General features: G+C 43.7%; 1 protein-coding gene across 1 annotated transcript in view; it reads left to right on the top strand.

Moving 5' to 3' along the window:
* Window positions 1-20295, top strand: part of tmem132e (transmembrane protein 132E) — a 679389-nt gene that overhangs the window by 529835 nt on the left and 129259 nt on the right. Inside the window, exon 6 of the mRNA XM_068009881.1 lies at window positions 5516-5721. Within this exon, the coding sequence (XP_067865982.1) occupies window positions 5516-5721 (206 nt within the window). The remainder of the gene's footprint in view (window positions 1-5515; window positions 5722-20295) is intronic.

The raw sequence follows: 20295 nt of genomic DNA, 5'->3' as shown, positions 1-20295 counted from the left end.
TTTTTTTTTGGTTAGAGGAGGAGGGCGGGTGGGAGACACTACAGGTGTAGTGTCTCGGGTTCAGCCGCTGCCCAAATATATAGGACTTACTTACCCAGCTGCCACCTCGCTCTCCCTGTCGCCGCTGCAAAAAGAAACCGCCAAAACAAAAAGGTAAGTTTATATAAGTTGTAAACTCACTTACCCAGCTGCCACCTTGCTCTCCCTGTCGCCGCTGCAAAAAGAAACCGCCAAAACAAAAAGGTAAGTTTATATAAGTTGTAAAGTCACTTACCCAGCTGCCACCTTGCTCTCCCTGTCGCCGCTGCAAAAAGAAACCGCCAAAACAAAAAGGTAAGTTTATATAAGTTGTAAACTGACTTACCCAGCTGCCACCTCGCTCTCCCTGTCGCCGCTGCAAAAAGAAACCGCCAAAACAAAAAGGTAAGTTTATATAAGTTGTAAACTCACTTACCCAGCTGCCACCTTGCTCTCCCTGTCGCCGCTGCAAAAAGAAACCGCCAAAACAAAAAGGTAAGTTTATATAAGTTGTAAACTGACTTACCCAGCTGCCACCTCGCTCTCCCTGTCGCCGCTGCAAAAAGAAACCGCCAAAACAAAAAGGTAAGTTTATATAAGTTGTAAACTGACTTACCCAGCTGCCACCTCGCTCTCCCTGTCGCCGCTGCAAAAAGAAACCGCCAAAACAAAAAGGTAAGTTTATATAAGTTGTAAACTCACTTACCCAGCTGCCACCTCGCTCTCCCTGTCGCCGCTGCAAAAAGAAACTGCCAAAACAAAAAGGTAAGTTTATATGTGAGTAATGTGTGTCATGCAGGCCCACACCTGCCAAGAATGAGGCACATTAATTTCACCACATGGACATTAAATTTCAAATTTTTGCTGGGAAGAAGCTGTTCCAAGGAATTGCCAGGCCCCTGGCTGGAAAGACATTTTTGAATATTAGCAGACAGTGTTGGAACAAACGAGCTGTCCCCTGCCCCCATACAATACACAGAACAGACCTGATGAAACCAGTTGGTCACGAGACCACCCTGCTGGCCAACTTAGGGAGTTTTAAATTGTAGAAACAGTGTTTGAACTGTCAGAAAGCTCCCGGATTGAAAAGAGCCTCTCCTGTCTGCTCCCATCTCTTTCTCACTGAACTCCAAGACCCATTGAAGACACATGAACTCCAAGAGAGAAAAATCTCCTACAGTGAACAAGATTTAAGAAGAATACTGGGCCCCAATGAAAAGCAAGACCATACCTTCAATCAAGGACTGTACAGTGAGCTGGAAGCACAGTAACAAAAAGCCCTCCTCAGAGATTGCCTCAAACTTTTCCACTTTATTTTTTCTTCTACACTTTTCTATCCTTATCTGCATGTGTGTATCGCATATGCATGCTAGCGTGGGCCATTGTGTATCTGTAGGCGTTAACCGAATTAGAGTTTAAGTTTAATAAAATGTCCCCTTTCTTCTTTAAACCTAAGAAAGCCTGTTTGCGCTCATTTCTTTGCTTTATAATTGGAAAGCAGTGAACAAGGATTCACCAAGGGAGAGCTAAAAAACACATCGGCTATCAGCGGCGAACAAATGATGCAAGCTGTTCATTACACTTACACTGGCCTGCAGATATTGAATGGGATGTTGCACTGGAACTTGCTGTGATTAGAAAGCCATTTCAGCACAACACTCTCTACAGGGCCGTGTGAGAAAGGTAAATGACTGTGTATCTCCCTAACTGATCGGATTGAAAAGTCATTAATGAGGAACGCAAGTCTGAACTGGGAAGTGTCAGTTAGAATAGTTAATTCTATGTTAAATCATGTACACAAAGTCAGATAAAGAAACAAAAAGATAAGATTAAAAGCAGAAGGAAAAAAAGTTACTTAATTTTTTAATATAATTTTAAATGTTCGTCAATTATTAAAATCTGATGGAATGAGACCTCACATTTGTAAAAATTAATTTTCAATGCCTGAGGGATTGTTTGGCAGTAATTAAGACTTATCATGTCATTCAAAATTTACTTGCACTGGAACGGACAAGCCCTAACTTTTCCTGGTGAGTTTAGCATGTATATATTACATAAATACAGCAACTTCATGCCATTCCATGCATCTCAATGCCAGATCTCTCAGTGAGGTACTGTTATTGCTAAGCTTATGAAGGAGAATGGCAACTCAGACAGCAACTTCCTGATTTACGCTTTTAACCGCACATATGCGGTTGCTGGAAGTTGCTATCAATTTACACTTTAATAATGGTGAGCACAGTTAGGCTCACCATTACTTCTTTTGCAAAATCCATCTCATTGTATTATGTTGCTGTTGAAATGGACTTGTGTTGAACTTGGACATAAGAGCCACAATCTTCCACTTTTTGAAGAAACCCTGCACATCTTTGGTGAGGTGAGACTTCCGCTCACCACCAAGATGTACCTGTCATCCTGGCTAATTTTCTGTCCTGAAGGTAATTTGCACTTTTAAGCAGGAACCTGCTAGAAAGTTCATGGGGGTGGTGGAGGGAGAATCGGCATAGGTTGGTGTCATCTGGAAGGGGCATAATTTTCTGTCATGTGGGAAAGGGAGCATAAATTGCTGTTGCAAAGGAAGGTCATAAATTGGTGGCACTTTGGAGGATGTAAGTTGGTGGCAGGTGGGGGAAGGGCATAAATTGCTATGTGGAAAGGGTGCAGGAATTGCTGTGTCAGAAGTGGGGCATAAATTGGTGTCACATGGTTGGTAGGTTCTCTGCCGCATTGTAAAAATTTGAAGACTCTGAAAATAACACCTTAACCTATGTTATTGATCAGTCTACTAATTTTGGCCATTTCAATTTGTTTACGGCCAGGTGAGGAAGGGGTCTCAGGCTTCCCCTTTTGCCCCTTCTCTAGTTTGACTGCAACAGGCTTTATCCTTCTTAGACAGTGATTGAACTTATCACCTCAGTGAGTGCTTGTTCCTGTTCCTCTAATGCAATTGCAAAAGAACCAATCAGATAGGTTTTCTTGAGTTTAAACAAGAAAGATGTAAGTTTATTATTCTTAACACTCTAAACTGGTTAAAAATTACTAAAATACACTACACATCCATGCACACATTCACATGAGAATCACACACACACAAATAAATTACAGAGGGAAAACAGCTTTGGTGGTTGGAGTAGAGTCTGGAAAAATGGAATTTAAATACTGAATATCAAGCCCAGAGTCCTTAGTTGAAATTGTTGAGCTGAAGTTCTCGCTGGGCCACGTGCACGGTTGCGGGGTTGCTTCTCAGGTTCCGGAAGGCAGAAGAGGGCATTTGATCCTTGTCCCCTAGTTGTTGGCTGTGCTGGTCTGTAGGTTCGAGGCTTTAGCAGTTGCAGCCAAGGCATCTCTGGATCTTTTCTGGAGAGTGAGAGAGAGAGAGAGCTGCTCCATTGATGGCTTACAGTTACTGTTCTGCTTTCTCAGTCAAAGCTTAGTCTCTCCAGAGCTGCACAAGCAGTCACATGACATTCCCAAACCTCATTTTGTTTTTAATGATGTTCTTCTGGTAGCTTCTCTGATATTCAAGGCTTTACTCCTCTTGACGACCGTAGTGATAAAGCCATTTCAGATAATTTAATCAGAGAGCACCCCATTGTTCTGGCTAAGTTGAATCAGTCATGCTGTCAGCAGTCTATTCCGTTGGTATTTCATATATAAAATGCAGTGGCCATCTTGGCTGCCAGCTTTTCATTTTAAAAGTTATTTGTAACAATTTCCAGTAAAAGTCACAGGCAAGGTCCCAACTGATGAAATTAATATTTCCCATTTGGTATGTAGGTTTTTCATGACAAATTTTAAACGTTACCTTCAGCACCCATTTCAGCTCTACACACCAGCGGTGATTTACCATCCAATGTTACTTTGGTGCAAATGACAGAAAATATTTCAGATATTGTATTTCCATCATTTACATAACCTGCACCTATATCAGCAGACATGTCATATGTCCCCTCCCACACCCAGCAGGAAATCCTGGAAGTGGTGGGGATAAAATGAAAGTGGAGAACAGCTCCCAAAGAAGTTTCAAATGCCTTCTGCCTGAGTTACTCCAGGAGGACCAAGAAGAACCTCTATGCTCAGGTCTAATTGGTGTGATTAAGCACAGCTGAGGACAGTTAGAAGCACTTTACTGCCTCTTTTGGTAACAACTTTTAGCTTCCACTAGTTTATTCGTACAGCATTCTTTGTTCAACTTGGATATGATGCTGTTTTATAAATATTATGCTTGAACCAAGCAGATATCAGTCTGACAGAAACTTGGCATTTGTGTCACTTTCAAGTGCAATCGGTACAAAACGTTTCAAGTACTATTACCACCAGATCTCCCAGTTAGTCAGAGGATACAATGTTTTATCCTGTGTAATGTAAATCATATTATCAGGCCCAGTGCCTTCACTGTAGCAGAACCCCATACCCCACCTCCACCACAGCCTGACTGTTCGAGTCCTGAGATTACCTCCTCCACAATAACTAAATCCAAATTCCTGATCATTATTGTTAATCAGCTTAAATCCTTCAATCAGGCACTCCCCAGCATTAAGTACTACCAAGAGGAATTTGGTACAAGAGTGTTATTTTTGATACAAGAGTGTTATTCATGTAAGAATAGTGCCAATTATAAATTCTACTCCAAAGTGAGACTGCTTCAAGTAGCTTTTCCACCTGTTTCAAACTACTGCATATCAGATGGGACAGATATTAAATCTAAAAAGTACAGTGCTGCATTAGTTTTAGGTTTAGATTTAAAAACTCTTTGCAGCTTAAATATTTTAATAAGATACGTTGATGTTGGGTGGTTTAGTCTGTACAAAATTTAATCAGTTTTAGTGCTTATAAATCTCTATTGTGTCGATTTGATTAAGAATCACAAGGCAAGTTTTATACAAATATCGTAGCATTACATTGCTTGATTATAGTACATAAACGTTGTTTCTTTCTGTCCTTAACCAAGCCACTAGTTGGAGTACTTCACAGAAGAAGGGTGTGTTCTATTGGCTCAGTCAGAGGTGTTAGGATAGGCAGTGCTTTAGTTGTAGTGAATGTCTTTTTATATGAGCATATGAACTTGGTCAAGTTAGCGCACCTTATTGCCTTCCAAGTTTATAAAGTTAGGGCTTCCAGTTTTCAAATTCTACTGGCAAGCTTTTTGTTATTTGTCTAATTGTTACACATTCTGTTGGAATGACCCAAGTTTTCTGAAGAGATTCAGTCATTTGGAATTATGGGTAAAAATGTAGAAAGGTTTACATCAATGCCAGTGTTCTCCTCATCAGCTTTGAAATTAAGAAAGTATCTTGTAACATTCAAAACCAAATGAAACTATTGCTTGTGTTTGTGCTAGCTATACATTGTCAAACATTATGAGATTTAGATTATTTATATTATATTTATATTAGGATTGATTATTGGATACTTCTGGACTGTAAATTAATCACTTGATCCAGAATTCCTCTTTGTGCAGATTTCTGTTGATTCAAACTTTCCTGTTTTCTCGCAGGTCTCCAAAGGATGTGATTATGTGTTTGTGAGTGGCAAGGAATCTCAAGGCTCAATGAATGCCCGGATTATTTTCAACTATGAACACTTGAGTGCCCCACTGGAGCTGACAGTTTGGGTACCAAAACTTCCTCTGCAGATTGAATTATCAGATGGCAAACTGAGTCAAGTGAAAGGCTGGAGGGTGCCCATCCTCCCTGACAGAAGGTGAGTAGCCTGAATCAATCTTCATTTTATGGTAAAGTTGATGAAAAATAAGTAACTCCATATGCCTTATTTTCTTAGTGGAGCAGAAGAAAAAGGTAAAATCCTATTGATTTTATTCCCTCAACAGAAATACCTGTGACAGAAATATGTTCCAGATTTATAATACAAAGCCTTGAAATTGGATTTGATTTTGATTTAGAGATACAGCACTAAAACAGGCCCTTCGGCCCACCGAGTCTGTGCCGACCATTAACCACCCATTTATACTAATCCTATACTAATCCCATATTCCTACCACATCTTCACCTGTCCCTATATTCCCCTACCACCTACCTATACTAGGGGCAATTTATAATGGCCAATCTACCTATCAACCTGCAAGTCTTTTGGCTGTGGGAGGAAACCGGAGCACCCGGAGAAAACCCACACAGACACAGGGAGAACTTGCAAACTCCACACAGGCAGTACCCAGAATTGAACCCGGGTCGCTGGAGCTGTGAGGCTGCGGTGCTAACCACTGCACCACTGTGCTGCCCTGTTTTAATAGCATTGATGTTCAAGTTATGCAGCAGGGCCACCAGTTAAGACTTGCAGGGCTGAATGGCCTGTTCCTTTGTTGCAACATTCTATGATTCTGTATGCCAATCCATTGTTATTTTATTGAGGAATTAACCAGTTCAAAATAAGTGAGCTAATGCCTTCTGCTAAAACAACGGGCAAAGGAATTACTACAGGTGTGTTGAGCATTCAAGCTCTAATATTCACACAGCTTAATTTGAGGTGGCAAATCTTTCAAATTGACTTACAGTTGATCTGGCAGTCCTTAAAGAATAAATATTATCATCATGACTCCTTTAAAAAAATTAAATAGTTACAAATAATTAGTTTAATATTGATTTTAAAATAGGGGTCTGATTATGCAGTTGAATGGTTTCTTACCTGAAACATGCTATTCTGTGGCTAGGTAATGATTTAAAAGCAGAGGGCAATTGCATTTTTCATGCAATTTCCTCAGTAAAGCTTAAAAATTATGCAAATAGATGAAAAGTGTTGCCATCATTTCACATGCTCAGTGCCAGGAATTCCAGAAGTCATTCATCATCCATTTTCAATTGGCACTGATTTGAAAGCCCCTACAGGCATATTGAACATAGTACTCTCAAATGGGAATGCCATTTTTGCAATTCTTACCTGTAGAAATTTATTTCAATACATTATTCATTGCTTATTGGCATTGTTTTCATTCCTTTTTTTGCTGTTTTCTATTGTGGCCTTGATTTTTTTCCATGTTGGGATTTTTGTCAGCTTTCTGTTTTCCAAATGTATCTTTATGCAACTAAAAATATCAGAATTCTGAGAATGTGTTTCCTGTTGGGTACATCTCTCTAATTGCAGGTTTTGGATGAGGTTCTGAGGGGGTTTCAGAGGGATGTGCATTTATACCTCAGGTGTAAGTTCCCCTTTGAAAGCCACAACTGAATCTGTCTCCAACACTATTTAAGGTGCATTCCAGATTCTAACCGCACGTTACATAAAAAATGTTTTTCACCGAAAGTGACTCAGTTGCACCACTACTGACTGTGTTGGCCAAATCCTGTGGGATATATCTGCAGCAGGGTGAAAGAACCAACAAGAGGGAAAAACCAACTTGACCTCATCCTCACTAAACTACCTGACGCAGATGCATTTGCCCTTGAAAGTATTGGTAGGAGTGACCACCACACAGTCCTAAGAAGTCCAGTCTTCACACTGAGAACACCCACCATCATGTTGTGTGGCACGACCACCATGCTAAATGGGATAGACTCAGAATAGATCTAGTAGCTCACAACTGGGCATCCATGAGGTGCTGTGAGCTATCAGCAGCAGCAGAATTGTATTCAACCATAATCTGTAATCTCATAGGCCGGCATATCCCTCACTCTGCCATTACCATCAAGCTAGGGGACCAATCCTGGTTCAATGAGGAGTGTAGGAAAGCATGCCAGGAGCAGCACCAGGCATACCTAAAAATGAGATGCCAGTCTGGTGGAGCTACAACACAGGACTACATGTTTGCTAAAAAGCGGAAGCAGCATGCTATAGAAAGAACAAAGCAATCCCACAACCAATGGACCAGATCAAAGCTCTGCTGTCCTGCCCCATCCAGTTGTGAATGGTGGTGGACAATTAAGCAACTAACTGGAGGAAGAGGCTCCACAAACATCCACATCTTGAATGATAGGGGAGTCCAGTACGTCAGTGCAGAAGACAAGGCTGAAGCATTTGCCAGAAGTGCAAGTAGATGATTCATATCGGCCTTCTCCTGAGATCCCCACCATCATAGATGCCAGTCTTCAGACTATTCGATTTACTTCATGTGATATCAAGAAACGGCTGAACGCGCTGGATACTGCAAAGGCCATGGGTCCTAACAACATCCTGGCTGTAGTACTGAAGACGTGCTGCAGAACTAGCTGAGCCCCTAGCCAAGCTGTTCCAGTACAGCTACAGCTCAGGCATCTACCGACACTGTGAAAAAATGCCCAGGTATGCCCTGTCCACAAAAAGCAGGACAAATCCAATCCAGCCAATTACCACCCCATCAGTCAACTCTCAATCATCAGCAAAGTGATGGAAGGTGTCATCGACAGTGCTATCAAGCAGCACTTATTCAGCAATAACCTGCTCGCTGGTACTCAGTTTGGGTTCTGCCAGGGTGACCCGGCTCCAGACCTCATTACAGCCTTGGTCTAAACATGGACAAAATAGCTGAATTCTAGAAGTGAGGTGAGAGTGATTGACCTTGACATCAAGGCAGCATTTGGCCAAGTGTGGCATCAAGGAGCCCTAGCAAAATTGAAGTCAATGGGAATCAGACTGAAAGCTCTTGGAGTCATACCTAGCACAGAGGAAGATGTTGGAGGCCAATCATCCCAGCCCCAGGACATCACTACAGGAATTCCTCAGGGTAGTGTCTGAGGCCCAACCCATCTTCAGCTGCTTCATCAACGATCTTCCCTCCATCATAAGTCAGAAGTGGGGATGGTCACTGAAGATTGTGCAGTATTCAGTTCCACTCAGAACCTCTCAGATAGTGAAGGAGTCGGCGACCACATGCAGCAAAGCAACATGCAGGCTTTGGCTGATGTGGCAAGAAACATTCATGCCACACAAGTGCCAAGCAATGATCATCTCCAACAAGAGATAATCTAATCATTGCCCCTTGACATTCAACAGCATTATTGTTGCTGAATCCCTCACCATCAACATCCTGAGGGCTACTATTGACCAGAAACTTAAATGCATATAAATACTGTGGCTACAACAGCAGGTCAGATTCTGGGAATTCCGTGGTGAGTAACTCACCTCCTGACTCCCCAAAGCCTGTCCGCCATCTGCAAGGCACAAGTCTGGATGGTGATGGAATCCTCTCTGCTTGCTTGAATGAATGCAGTTCCAACAACACTCAAGAAGCTTGACACCATCCACGACAATGCAGCCCACTAAATTGGCACCCCATCCACCACCTCAAACATTCACTTCCTCCACCATGGATGCACAGTGGCAACAGTGTGTACCATCTACAAAAGGCACTGCAGCAATTCGCAAGGCTCCTTTGACTGCACATTCCAAACCTGCGACCTCTACCACCTAGAAGGGCAAGGGTAGCAGATGCCTGGGTACAGCACCACCTGCAAGACACCCTCCAAGCTACACACCATCTTGATTTGGAACTATATAGCAGATCCTTCACGGTGGCTGGGACTTCCTTCCTATCTGCATTCTGGGTGTACCTGCACCACATGGACTGCAGCAGTTCAAGAAGGCGGCTCAGCACCACCTTCTCAAGGGGAATTAAGGATGGGAAATAAATGCTGGCCTAGCCAGCAATGCCCACATCCCTAAAATGGCTAAAAACAAGATAATGGCCAGTACCTCCACAATTTTCGAGCTTACTTCTCTCAGCATCCTCAGAAGCGTCCTGGTGACTTACCAACTTTAAGCTCAACCAGCCTTTCTAATTCGTCATCTTTATCATTTTCAGTCCATCCAGTATTTTAACTATCTCCTCTTTCACTATGACTTTGGCAGCATCTTCTTCCTTGGTGAAGACAGATGCAGTTCGTAGCTCAGCTATGCCTGCTGCCTCTATGACAGGTCCTTTCTGGTCCCTAATTGGCCTCACCCCTCTTATTATCCTTTTACTATTTATATGCCTACAAGAACACTTTGGATTCCCTTTTATGTAAGCTACCAGTCTCTTCTCATACTCTTTCTTTGCCCCTCTTATGATCTTTTCACTTCCCGTCTGAACTTTCTATATTCAGCCTGGTTCACACTTTGTATTATCAACCTGGCATCTGTCACACGCACCTTTTTTCTGCCTCATCTTACTCTCTATCTGTTTCATCAGTCAGGGAGCTCTGGCTTTGGTTGCCCTATCTTTTCTGTTTGTGCGAATGTACCGTGACTGTACCGGACCCATTTCTTTTTTAAAGTCAGCCCGTTGTTCCCTTACAGTTTTGCATGCCAGTCTTTGATTCCAATTTATCTGGGACAGATCTGTTCTCAACCCACTGAAATTGGCCCTCCTCCAATTAAGTATTTTTACTCTAGATTATTGCTTCTCCTTTTGCATTGCTAATGTAAACCTTAAGATACTATGATCACGGTTCCCTAAATGTTGCCCAACTGACCCTTGATCCATTTGACCCACCTCATTCGTCAGAACCATATCCAGGAATGTCTCCTTCCTTGTTGGCCCAGAAACATACTGATCAAGAAAATCCGCCTGAACACACATCAAAGACTCGTCACTCTTTTTGCCCTTTACACTATTACTAGCCCAGTCTATATTAGGATAATTGAAGGCCCCATTGTCATTTCATTATGATTCTTGCACCTCTGTAATTTCCCTGCAAATTGCTCCTCTATATCTTTGCCACTAATTGATCTTCTACAGAATACATCCAGCAATGTAATGGCACCTCTGTTGTTTCTTAACTCTAACCAAATAGATTCTGTCCATGACGACTCCAGGACATCCTCTCATTCTCCAGTACTGTAATATTCTCCTTAAACAATACTGCCACCCTTCCTATTCTTTCCTTCCATGTCTTTGCTAAACACCTTGTATCCAAGAATATTTATGTTCAGTCCTGCCCTTGCTTGAGTCAGGTCTCCATTATTGCCACTACGTCATATTGCTCTGTGGCTATTTGTGCATTCAGCTTACCAACCTTATTTACCATGTTTTGTGAGTTTATGTACATGCACTGTAAACCTCATTTAGATCTTATTGTATTCCCTCTGACCCTACCTAATACCTTACTACTTCTTACTCTAGTGCTATCTGTCTCTCCCAATCCTTTGTGCACCTTGTTTCTCCTTTCTAATACTACATCCTGGTTCCCATCCCCTTGCCAAGTTAGCTTAAAACTCCACAGCACTTGCAAACTGCCTCACAAGGACATTGGTCCTGGCTCTACTGAGGTGCAACCTGTCTGGCCTGTACAGGTTTCACCTCCCCAAGAGCTAGTTCCAATGTCCCAGGAATACAAAGCCCTCCCTCCTGCACCATCTCTCCAGCCATGAATTCATCTGTTCTATTCTCCTATCTCTATTCTCACTACGTGGTACTGGGAGCAATCCAGAGATTAGTACTGTTGATGTCCTGCTTATTAATTTAATTTCTCGCGTCCTAAAATCTGCCTGCAGGACCTCATCCCTCTTTCTACCTATGTCGTTTGTGCCACAACCTCTGGCTGTTCACACTTCCCCTTCAGAATGTTCTTTAACCATTCAGTGACATCCTGAACCCTGGCACCAGGGAGACAACAGACCATCTTGGAATTATGACTGCAGCTACAGAATGGCACCTCTGCTGTTCCATTACATGTCTGCTGTTCTCCTAACTATTGAGGCCCCTATTACAGTTACTTTCTGATCATTCTCAGCACCCCCATACAGCTGAGCTACATGTGGTGCCGTGGACTTGGCACTGGCTGCACTCTGCATTACATCTACCCACTCCGCGTGGTATCAAGAAATGACTGAAGGATACTGCAAAGGCTGTAGGCCCTGACAACATTCCGGCAACAGTACTGAAGACCTGTGCTCCTGAACTTACCGCACCACTATCCAAGCTGTTCCAGTACAGCTACAACACTGCCACCTACCCGGCAATGTGAAAAATTGCCCAGGTATGTCTTGTACACAAAAAGCAGGACAAATGCAATCCAGTAATTACCGCCCCATCAGTCTACTGTCGATCATCAGTAAAGTGATGGAAGGTGTCATTGGCAGTGCCATAAAGCAGCACTTGCTAAGCAATAACCTGCTCAGTAACGCTCAGTTTGGGTTCCGCCAGGGCCACTCAGCTCCTGACCTCATTACATCTTTAATTCAAACATGGACAAAACAGCTGAACTCAAGAGGTGAGATGAGAGTGACTGCCCTTGACATCAAGGCAGCATTTGACCAAGTATGGCATCAAGGAGCCCGAGCAAAACTGGAGTCAATGGGATTCCGGGGAAAACTCTCCGCTGTTGGAATCGTACCCAGCACAAAAGTTGTGGTTGTGGTTGTTGGAGGTCAGTCATTTCAGCTCCAGGACATCACTGCAGGAGCTCTCAGGGTAGTGTCCTAGGACCAACCAATTACAGTTGCTTCATCAATGACCTTCCTTCAATCAAAAGGTCAGAAGTGGCGATGTTCGCTGATGATTGCACAATGTTCAGCACCATTCACGACTCCTCAGATACTGAAGCAGTCCGTGTAGAAATGCAGCAAGACCTGGACAATATCCAGGTTTGGGCTGATAAGTGGCAAGTAATATGCACGTCACACAAGTGCCAGGAAATGACTATCTCCAACAAGAGAGAATCTAACCATCTCCCTTTGACATTCAGCGGCATTACGATCGCTGAATCCCCCACTATCAACATCCTGATGGTCACCATTGACCAGAAACTGAACTGGAGTAGCCATATAAACACCGTGACTACAAGAGCAGGACAGAGGCTAGGAATCCTGTGGTGAGTAACTCACCTCCTGACTCCCCAAAGCCTGTCCACCATCTACAAGGCACAAGTCAGGAGTGTGATGGAATACTCTCCGCTTGCCTGGATGGGTACAGCTCCAACAACACTCAAGAAGCTCGACACCATCCAGGATAAAGCAGCCCGCTTGATTGGTACTCCGCCCACAAACATGCACTCCCTCCATCACCCATGCACAGTGGCAGCAGTGTGTACCATCTACAAGATGCACTGCAGCAATGCACCAAGGCTACTCAGGCAGCACCTTCCAAACTCATGACCTCTACCACCTAGAAGGAAAAGGGCAGCAGATGCGTGGGAACGCCACCACCTGCATGTTTCCCTCCAAGCAACACACCATCCTGACTTGGAACTATATCACTGTTCCTTCATTGTCGCTGGATCAAAATTCTGGAACTCCCTTTCTAATAGCACTGTGGATGTACTTACCCCACATGGACTGCAGTGGTTCAAGAAGGCAACTCACCATCACCTTCTCATGGGCAATTAGGGATGGGCAATAAATGCTGACCTGGCCAGCGATGCCCACATCCCATGAAACGAATAAAAAATAACTACAAACCCACTACATTCTAACTCAGAGGTAAGTGTCATGGGTTTCATTGTGTTATCTTAAGTAATACAATGAGGTGTGTAGATTCCAGGTCGTTGAAGATTCGACAGAGAAAACTATTTACAAAAACTTTATCAAGGGTGTTACAGTTGCAGAGTAACTGTGGCTTCTAGTCACATGACTACATCCTGGTACTTAGCTCACTGAGTTCTTAAAGGGACAACACTCTTAAGGTGATCATACACCAACAAAAGTCCTGCCACTGCTCTTGGGCGGACACTTTATTCGAAGTATATTTCTGTGTCAGCAAAAAACTGTGCCCTGCAGTGACATAGACATGTATGTGCATGTGCCAACCAACTGAAAGACAGCCAAAGTGCTTCATATGTTGCCTTAATGAAGTAGCATCAAACTGTCATTGACATTCATTAGAAGGCCATATGAGAAGTGTAAGCAAAAAGTGTAGGTGCTCCTAACAATTTTCACAGGTCTGAAAAATTTCTTCCACATCTACTCGTACAACTTATTGACATGGGATAATATATAAACATATTCTGGCGTCTCCACTCAGACATTTTGAACAAAGATCCTCATTGGATGGAGGCCCTTACCTCCAAAGAGACCAATTCTGCTTTGCTTCAATAGCTATTGAAGTAACATTTCCAGAGCTGTATCCTCAGCAGGTGAAGTCCTCCTCCCCCATTCCTTCCTTGCTGTCACACTGAAGTGCTGTTGGAAAACTTTTAATCAGGAAATGTGCGACTCAGCTTTATTTATGAGCAGCAGTTGCTTAAGAACAGCTGACCTGCCAGATACCCTGCCCTGCAAGCCCTTCATGCTCCCTGCAAACCAACCAATCCGCAGTGGATCATATGGAACTGATTAAAATGAGCTGATCGCACAAAAGGATATGCTATCATCTGCATATGTTACTTTCATGCTGTGTGCATGATGTGTAATGTCCCCCTGTATATTTTTATGACAGCATTGACTGTTGACATACTCGTGAGATTTGGCTGGAATCACTTACTGAGCCCAATAACATAAACCTGATCCACTGATCCAAATTTCACAAAAAACTGACAAAACAAAAATGTGTCCCTTTTTTTGCAAATATTTGTCTTATTAAAAGACCTGACGTGTCACTTTGAGGCCTTCTGAAGGCCAGTATTTTATTGGAATAAGATAATGAAGCCCAGAGGTGATTGATTACATTCATTGGAGTGGCTCCAGTCAGAACCAGAGACTTGAAACAAAAAATGTCCTTCGTCCCTTTAATGCTTTGGGAGCTCTTCAGGCGGAATGGCAATAGCACCGTTCTACTTTGGAATGGGAGATTGGGTCAAAGCTTTGCAGGAGCTGCTGATACAATCTTCCAGGTACCAGCAACCCACCCCAGATATGCAAATAACGCTATCTTCATGATTTGAGACAGGCTGTCTGGAACAGGACAAGGGTGTGCACAGATTCCACTCCATCACACATATGCTGGAGGGGTAGGGCCCCATGAATTTCCAGGTCTATCATTTTATGTTGGTGCTATTATCAGATATTTCAATGACCCATTATAGAATGGCAGTGAATATTCTATTGTGGAGTACGAGGAGTCAATACTGAAAAATCCAAACATAGGCAGTTGCTCAGACATCTAAATTCCAGCTTTGTTAGACAAGCTGGGATTTGTCTAATGTTGAGGGAAGATCCATAAACGCTAGCAATGGCAAAAGTGTCTTGCAGGTCACTACAAGCGGGCTGAAGGTTTTCAAGGTCATTGAAGTACTGAACCATAAATTAACTAAAGAATGTACTGTTGGATGTGAGAGCCTAAATCTTTTTATTAATTAGCATGAATCCACAATCAATTTTCTCTCTCCCTTCTTAGAATTTTTTTTTTTTTAGAATTAGAACATTACAGCGCAGTACAGGCCCTTCAGCCCTCGATGTTGCGCCGATCATCTGGCCTACACTATTCCATTTTCATCCATATGTCTATCCAATGACCACTTAAATGCCCTTAAAGTTGGCGAGTCTACTACTGTTGCAGGCAGGGCGTTCCACGCCCCTACTACTCTCTGCGTAAAGAAACTACCTCTGACATCTGTCCTATATCTTTCACCCCTCAACTTAAAGCTATGTCCCCTCGTGTTTGCCATCATCATCCGAGGAAAAAGACTCTCACTATCCACCCTATCTAACCCTCTGATTATCTTGTATGTCTCTATTAAGTCACCTCTCCTCCTCCTTCTCTCTAACGAAAACAACCCCAAGTCCCTCAGCCTTTCCTCGTAAAACCTTCCTTCCATACCAGGCAACATCCTAGTAAATCTCCTCTGCACCCTTTCCAAAGCTTCCACATCCTTCCTATAATGCGGTGACCAGAACTGCACGCAATACTCAAGGTGCGGCCTCACCAGAGTTTTGTACAGCTGCATCATGACCTCGTGGCTCCGAAACTCGATCCCCCTACTAATAAAAGCTAACACACCATATGCCTTCTTAACAGCCCTATTAACCTGGGTAGCAACTTTCAGGGATTTATGTACCTGGACACCAAGATCTCTCTGCTCATCTACACTACCAAGAATCTTCCCATTAGCCCAGTACTCTGCATTGCTGTTACTCCTTCCAAAGTGAATCACCTCACACTTCTCCGCATTAAACTCCATTTGCCATCTCTCAGCCCAGCTCTGCAGCCTATCTATGTCCCTCTGTACCCTACAACACCCTTCGACACTATCCACAACTCCACCGACCTTCGTGTCATCCGCAAATTTACTAACCCACCCTTCTACACCCTCATCCAGGTCGTTTATAAAAATGACAAACAGCAGTGGCCCCAAAACAGAACCTTGCGGTACACCACTAGTAACTGAACTCCAGGATGAACATTTGCCATCAACCACCACCCTCTGTCTTCTTTCAGCTAGCCAATTTCTGATCCAAAGCTCTAAATCACCTTCAACCCCATACTTCCGTATTTTCTGCAATAGCCTACTGTGGGGAACCTTATCAAACGCCTTACTGAAATCCATATACACCACATCCACGGCTTTACCCTCATCCACCTGTTTGGTCACCTTCTCGAAAAACTCAATAAGGTTTGTGAGGCACGACCTACCTTTCACAAAACCGTGCTGACTATCGCAAATGAACTTATTCTTTTCAAGATGATTATAAATCCTGTCTCTTATAACCTTTTCCAACATTTTACCCACAACCGAAGTAAGGCTCACAGGTCTATAATTACCAGGGCTGTCTCTACTCCCCTTCTTGAACAAGGGGACAACATTTGCTATCCTCCAGTCCTCCGGCACTACTCCTGTCGACAATGACGACATAAAGATCAACAACAACGGCTCTGCAATCTCCTCCCTGGCTTCCCAGAGAATCCTAGGATAAATCCCATCTGGCCCAGGGGACTTATCTATTTTCACTCTTTCCAAAATTGCTAACACCTCCTCCTTGTGACTCTCAATCCCATCTAGCCTAGTAGGCTGTATCTCAGTAATCTCCTCGGCAACATTTTCTTTTTCTACTGTAAATACTGACGAAAAATATTCATTTAACGCTTCCCCTATCTCCTCTGATTCCGCACACAACTTCCCACTACTATCCTTGATTGGCCCTGTTCTAACTCTTATCATTCTTTTATTCCTGATATACCTATAGAAAGCCTTAGGGTTTTCTTTGATCCTATCCGCCAATGACTTCTCGTGTCCTCTCCTTGCTCTTCTTAGCCCTCCCTTTAGATCCTTCCTGGCTAGCTTGTAACTCTCAAGCGCCCTAACTGAGCCTTCACGTCTCATCCTAACATAAGCCACCCTCTTCCTCTTGACAAGCGCTTCAACTTCTTGAGTAAACCACGGCTCCCTCGCTCGACAACTGCCTCCCTGCCTGACAGGTACATACTTATCAAGGACACGCATTAGCTGCTCCTTGAATAAGCTCCACATTTCGTTTGTGCCCATCCCCTGCAGTTTCCTTCCCCATCCTACACATCCTAAATCTTGCCTAATCGCGTCATAATTTCCTTTCCCCCAGCTATAATTCTTGCCCTGCGGTATATACCTGTCCCTGCCCATCGCTAAGGTAAACCTAACCGAATTGTGATCACTATCGCCAAAGTGCTCACCTACATCTAAATCGAACACCTGGCCGGGTTCATTACCCAGTACCAAATCCAATGTGGCATCGCCCCTGGTTGGCCTGTCCACATACTGTGTCAGAAAACCCTCCTGCACACACTGGACAAAAACAGACCCATCTAAAGTACTCGAACTATAGTATTCCCAGTCAATATTTGGAAAGTTAAAGTCCCCCATAACCACTACCCTGTTACTCTTGCTCCTGTCGAGAATCATCTTCGCTATCCTTTCCTCTACATCTCTGGAACTATTCGGAGGTCTATAGAAAACTCCCAACAGGGTGACCTCTCCTCTCCTGTTTCTAACCTCGGCCCATACTACCTCAGTAGACGAGTCCTCAAACGTCCTTTCTGCCGCTGTAATACTTTCCTTGATTAACAATGCCACACCCCCCCCCTCTTTTACCCTCTTCTCTGTTCTTCCTGAAACATCTAAATCCCGGAACCTGCAACATCCATTCCTGCCCCTGCTCTACCCATGTCTCTGAAATGGCCACAACATCAGGATCCCAGGTACCAACCCATGCTGCAAGCTCACCCACCTTATTCCGGATGCTCCTGGCGTTGAAGTAGACACACTTTAAACCAGGTTCTTGCTTGCCAGTGCCCTCTTGCGTCCCTGTAACCTTATCCCCTACCTCACTACTCTCAACAGCCTGTACACTGGAACTACAATTTAGGTTCCCATTCCCCTGCTGATTTAGTTTAAACCCCCCCGAAGAGCACTAACAAATCTCCCCCCCAGGATATTGGTACCCCTCTGGTTCAGGTGAAGACCATCCTGTTTGTAGAGGTCCCACCTACCCCAGAAAGAGCCCCAATTATCCAGGAAACCAAAACCCTCCCTCCTACACCATCCCTGCAGCCACGTGTTCAACTCCTCTCTCTCCCTATTCCTCTCTTCGCTAGCACGTGGCACAGGCAACAACCCAGAGATAACAACTCTGGTTGTTCTCGCTCTAAGCTTCCACCCTAGCTCCCTGAATTTCTGCCTTAAATCCCCATCTCTCTTCCTACCTATGTCGTTGGTGCCTATGTGGACCACGACTTGGGGGTGCTCCCCCTCCCCCTTAAGGATCCCAAAAACACGATCGGAGACATCACGTACCCTGGCACCTGGGAGGCAACACACCAACCGTGAGTCTCTCTCGTTCCCACAGAACCTCCTATCTGTTCCCCTAACTATGGAGTCCCCAATGACTAATGCTCTGCTCCTCTTCCCCTTTCCCTTCTGAGCAACAGGGACAGACTCTGTGCCAGAGACCTGCACCGCATTGCTTACCCCTGGTAAGTCGTCCCCCCCAACAGTATCCACTGCCCAAATAAATAGTTTTCCCTTACCCAGCAGTCCCCTGATCCTCCGAAACAAAAGGGGATTAACTTGTAACTTACTGAAATTGACCGCTCAGCTGAAAGTCCGCTCCGCACCTCGTTCTGTCAAAGCTGCTCCTCGCAAAAAGACAAAGATTTTAAAACTGCCCAAATAAATAGTTTTCCCTTACCCAGCAGTCCCCTGGTCCTCCGAAACAAAAGGGGATTAACTTGTAACTTACTGAAATTGACCGCTCAGCTGAAAGTCCGCTCCGCACCTCGTTCTGTCAAAGCTGCTCCTCGCAAAAAGACAAAGATTTTAAAACTGCCCAAATAAATAGTTTTCCCTTACCCAGCAGTCCCCTGGTCCTCCGAAACAAAAGGGGATTAACTTGTAACTTACTGAAATTGACCGCTCAGCTGAAAGTCCGCTCCGCACCTCGTTCTGTCAAAGCTGCTCCTCGCAAAAAGGAGCAAACAAACAAACAAAAGCACTTTGGGTAGATAGACCAGCATTGGTTGTTGATGTCAATTTATTCAGTGATCCATTAATTTACAATTTGCAATGTGACCATTATTGCTAATGAAATGAAAATAGGAAAACCTTGGTTGCATCCGTTCCTAAGTTATCAATGTTTATGATTAGAATTAAAATACACAGTTAATGCCCCATACTGTTTGGCATTGTTTGGAGACTAATATCATGCACCTCTGAGGGAACAATTACAGAGTGACAGTGACATAATCTGCAGTGGATTACAGAGGCTGTAAGTAAATATCATCCGGGGAGGTGATGTTGCGTCACACATGACCAGAGAGTTGTGGGTGTAGTCCGACAGAGTGAGATGTGTGTAGATGTGGCTCTCGAAGTAGCTGTGTGTATGTGTGTTTATATATATATATATATGTTCTAATTACATTATAATAAACATTGACATATTCTTTTGATATTACTTGGAGTCCTGTAAATCTTACAATAGTTCACGTACCAAAGGAACAAGTAATATTATATGGCGGCAGTGGTGGGATATATTTTTCTGAAGATCACGAAATATTACATCTTGGCAACGTTTGATATTTTTCTGAAGAACACACTAAGAGAGAACAAAGAAGAGCTAATTGCTTATCTGGAGTGGCTAAAGATTCAGGTGAAGGGCATGTTGGCAGGAGACCCCACAGCAGTACAGTGAGCTAGGGCTGCCGACGGAACTCCGGGAGGCATTGAAACTCTGTGAGTATAGCAGGCAATTTGCCAGGAGATCAGAGCTTTCAGCTAATCTGGCAGTGGGCCAGAAAATATGAGAAGAAGTATTACCGCCATGCCATTACTGTTTTAGTTTTCCTAGCTTTTTGGTTTGTGGGCAGGGCCTAAGCTGAAAAGAGCGGGAAGAGCTCAACGGCACCACTGAGGTCCGACACAAAGTAAAAGGCTGGCTGTGGCAGCTGCCAGTACTGCAAGCGGAAACTCTCTGCAGAGGGAAAAAAACTGCTCTCCCAGTTTAAAATAAAATCAAACAAGCTGT

Source organism: Heterodontus francisci, chromosome 30, assembly GCF_036365525.1.
Source record: "Heterodontus francisci isolate sHetFra1 chromosome 30, sHetFra1.hap1, whole genome shotgun sequence".
Lineage (NCBI taxonomy): Eukaryota > Metazoa > Chordata > Chondrichthyes > Heterodontiformes > Heterodontidae > Heterodontus > Heterodontus francisci.
This window is presented reverse-complemented; position numbering and strand designations above follow the sequence as displayed.